General features: G+C 42.3%; 1 protein-coding gene across 1 annotated transcript; it reads left to right on the top strand.

The window, feature by feature from the left end:
- Positions 1-578: 578 nt before the first annotated feature.
- On the top strand, positions 579-1,430 carry LOC123075363 (protein LURP-one-related 11-like). Its single transcript, XM_044497989.1, has one exon. The coding sequence runs from the start codon at positions 621-623 to the stop codon at positions 1,224-1,226; it is 606 nt and encodes a 201-aa protein (XP_044353924.1). The 5' UTR covers positions 579-620; the 3' UTR covers positions 1,227-1,430.
- Positions 1,431-3,816: the final 2,386 nt, after the last annotated feature.

Here is a 3,816-nt window from a genome sequence, read left to right as displayed (position 1 = left end):
CCAGCTAGCGCCCCTTCATCATATGGATAGGAGTAGTGGCATATGATGCCAAAATGGCGGATTCAGGCATATTGTTGTAATACTTTGTAAGGTCCTCAAAAATAATCAATAAAGTGGCCGCATGCATCTCCCAGATGCAGAGGCCGGACTCATCCTCCTTTAAAAAAAAACAGCGAGGTTGGACCTCCACATCTCGTGCGCTTGGGAAGAAGAAGAAAATCACTGACGCGACAAAAAATTTCAGGTACGTGAGAAATAGCAAAATCGTAAATAGAAATATAGGCAGTATTTCTGAAAATTTTGTTAACCTCTATCGCTATTCCGTATTGCTGTATCATGCTAAAAGGTTTTAGCCTAAACAAACAACACACTATAAACGTGGCGGCAACTGCATGCTGACAAGTGCAGTACTAGATGGAGCATAAACAATTTCGGTGTAGCACTATTCTATCCTAACCAGTGACGTGTACAGCGCCATAAGCTAATGATTCAGACACCCTCACATTTGTTAACAAAGCAGAAGCACCTATAAATAGGCCAAACCAGCCACTGACGCCAATCATCCCAATCATCTTAGCTCATCTCATCTCAATGTTAAAGTAGACCAATCTCTCTCGTCCATGGCCAAGATCCAGCCTCTCACTGCCGCGGCCTCACCGTCGTCCTCCGACGATCACCCGAGCCAGCAGGCGTACACGGTGTGGATGAAGTCGCTGGTCTTCAACGGCAACGGCTGCACGGTGTACGGCCCCGACGGCGCCGTCGCCTTCCGCGTCGACAACTACGGGTGCAGGGGCGGCCGCGAGGTCTTCTTCATGGACCGTCAGGGGAACGCCCTCATCAGGATCAGACGCAAGGGCTTCGGGATGGTCAGGAGGTGGGAAGTTTGTCGCTGCGCCCACAACGGCGGCCAGGAGGAGGAGGCGACGCCGTGGTTCAGCGTGCGGCGGGCCGAGAAGGGCGGAGCCGCCGTGGCGATGCACGGCGGCGCGGGGACGTGCTACACGATCGACGGGTGCTCTGCCCGCAAGTCGGAGTACAGAGTACGCGGCGTGGATGGCGCGGTGGTGGCGGAGGTCGCGCGGAAGCAGACGGCAGCGGGGGTGGTGCTCGGGGAGGACGTGCTGACGCTGAAGGTGGCCCCGGAAGCGGATCACCTGCTCTTCCTGGGTTTGGTCGTCGTGCGTGGCCTCATGCCCTCATCAACCGCTCCTTGTGATGGATAGCTGAAATGGCAATCCTCTTCTTCTCTAACTAGGAACGTAGTACATGATGAGAGTACCTGTAGGCGGTCTCTGTGACTATTGTTTTTCAGACAAAAAATTTAGGAAGTTTTTGCCCAAACTGAAGACATTATGACTCTTTTTGGTGCATGTTTTTACCCTTTCTCAAAGGGGTTTCAATACCAAAATCTCAAATCAATGAATTTATACAAGGTTGTTCACTGATTGTATAAATATTTGTATGTGTTTCTTTGTAATTTATATTGCAGTGATATATATTTTTTTTAAATGAGGTTGACCTGGCCTCTGCATCGTTGTGATGGTATCTTCGTATATACTCCTACTTCATAATTTATGTCAGAAAAAGATCCAAAAAGATTTTATAAAAAAGGTCAACATTTCAAGCAGTGACAAAAATAGCCAAACTGACAAAATTAGACAAAGCGGCCGTAGGAAGTTTAATTTAGGCGTAATGAAATTAATCATATAAAAAAGCATTGGACTTATTTAATACAGAAAAACTTCTCCTTTTGAAATTCTACTGGATAATATTTTCCTAGTGCCCCCTCACTGATCCAGAAGTTCATTGTTTTCCCTAGAGGGAATTGCACAAACCACCAGTTATTGGGGCTAGTGTTGCACAGAACACCTACTATACGGGTTTGTTGCAGAAAACACCACATATTGGTGTAATACTTGCAGTTAAGTCTAATCTAGTGTTTGGATACATTAACATAATTTCAGACAGATGGGTCCCGCTTGTAAGTGTACATGTGGCAAGAAAAACCGGTCACATCAGCCAACATATTAGACTGTATTATCTCCCAAACATGTGGTCCAATTGAGCCGAAACTTTTCCAAATTAATATTGAATACATGAGTATTTACTGGATTTGTTTCTCATTTTTCTGAAAATGTCAAAATTTGAACCAAAAAATAGTATGGGCAAACTAAAACTTCCACCATCTAGCAAACCATTGGTCCAAATGGGTAAAACTTTCCCAGAAGGGTACTGTAGACATGTGAAATTTACTGAATGTTCTTTTTTCAAATTTTCTAAAATTGTTAGATTTTGAACCGAAATTTGAATGAAACAAGTTCAGCATGTGAGCAACATCACCAAAAACATGATAGATATTGTTGCCATTAGATTTTAGCATCCAAGTAGTTGCTATGTGGACACTACAGCAAAGTAGTCGTCATATGGCCAATACAACCATCACAGAATAATATGACTAGTCTCACACGCCTGGTCTAGAGGAGGCACTCGAGCTCTCCATGACCGGCCGGCGGTTTTAATGTTTAATTATGTTTTATTAATTTGCATGATTTAAATTTAAATATTTTGTGTGTCAATTTAGTTTATTTAATACCACGCGGACAAATGCGTCAGCCACAGTGGGCACATCAAATGACCCAAATCAAAAACCGGACACGCGTGTCTGTTCGGCTGACCCAAACTCATAAAAGCGAATAAAAACCACGTCCGTTTGCATCGGTCGGTTGAAATTGCCCTTACAGGCGGGACCTATTTATCTGAAATTATGCAAATGTATCTAAACACTATATTAGACCTATCTGCAATGTATTACACCAATATACAGTGTTTCTCGCAACAAACCTGTATAGTAGGTGTTTTGTGCACACTAGCCCCAATTGGTGGTGGTTTGTGCAATTCCCTCGTTTTTCCTAAGCCAAAAGTGCATGCTTGCATAAGCAAACAATACTATAAGAAAGTCCAATACTCCATGTGGAAAAAAAACTTGATGGTTCCGTACAAAATAATTTGAAAGACTCAAGGTGTTTTCTACAGTAGTACTAAAAATTAGTTCAACCTTTGGCGCAAACAGTCATTGGTAGGCACAAGCATCTGGCCCAATAAAATTGGCTTGCGGGGAGAAACATCACAACTTCAACGCCAAGAGGAAAATGAGGACATCCACATCAGCCAACTAAAACAACATTTGTATGATTGTATCAACCTATTAAAGTCGTATTCTAAAAAACAAACTATTAAACTTGTCAATTTGTAAAAGAAACCATGTGTATGTGATAACGTATTTTATGCTCTCTTCGTCCCAAAATGGTTATCGCAGAAATGAATAAAAATGGATGTATCTTAAATTAAAAATATGTCTAGATATATTCATTTCCGCAACAAGTAATTCTGGACGGAGAGAGAGCGCGCGCTTGCTGACCGAATCTTTGCTCTTTTTCTGCATAAGATGTGAAAATAATAAACAGATCAGAACAGTAATATAATATAATTATATTAAGTCTACAAAGGTGGTGACATTCACGGAGCGCACGTTTATCATCGACAGTACGAAAGTTGCTTTGCCCGAAAAGTACTATTTCCCATTCAAATTTAACGATAATAATTCAGAATGAACACGAGCAGTTTTTTAAAGTGAATTTCCAATCGAACAAACTAACAAGGTACTCGCAGACAGTCAGATCATAGGCAGGGAAATCGAAAATCCCAAGGAATGTATCTTCAGTCATGGATCGGTCAAATAGGAGTGCTATGGGAAATTGGTCGCACGTGCATACCTGTGGTCGGTGCCTTTTTTCAAAAGCCAAATATGCGAAA

Source organism: Triticum aestivum, chromosome 3D (assembly GCF_018294505.1).
Source record: "Triticum aestivum cultivar Chinese Spring chromosome 3D, IWGSC CS RefSeq v2.1, whole genome shotgun sequence".
Lineage (NCBI taxonomy): Eukaryota > Viridiplantae > Streptophyta > Magnoliopsida > Poales > Poaceae > Triticum > Triticum aestivum.
The sequence above is the reverse complement of the archived record's forward strand: the minus strand, read 5'-3'. Positions and strand labels throughout refer to the sequence as shown.

What these genes read in the sequence shown, in the direction of transcription:
- LOC123075363 (XM_044497989.1), top strand. Translation starts at nt 621, where the DNA reads ATGGCCAAGATCCAGCCTCTCACTGCCGCGGCCTCACCGTCGTCCTCC.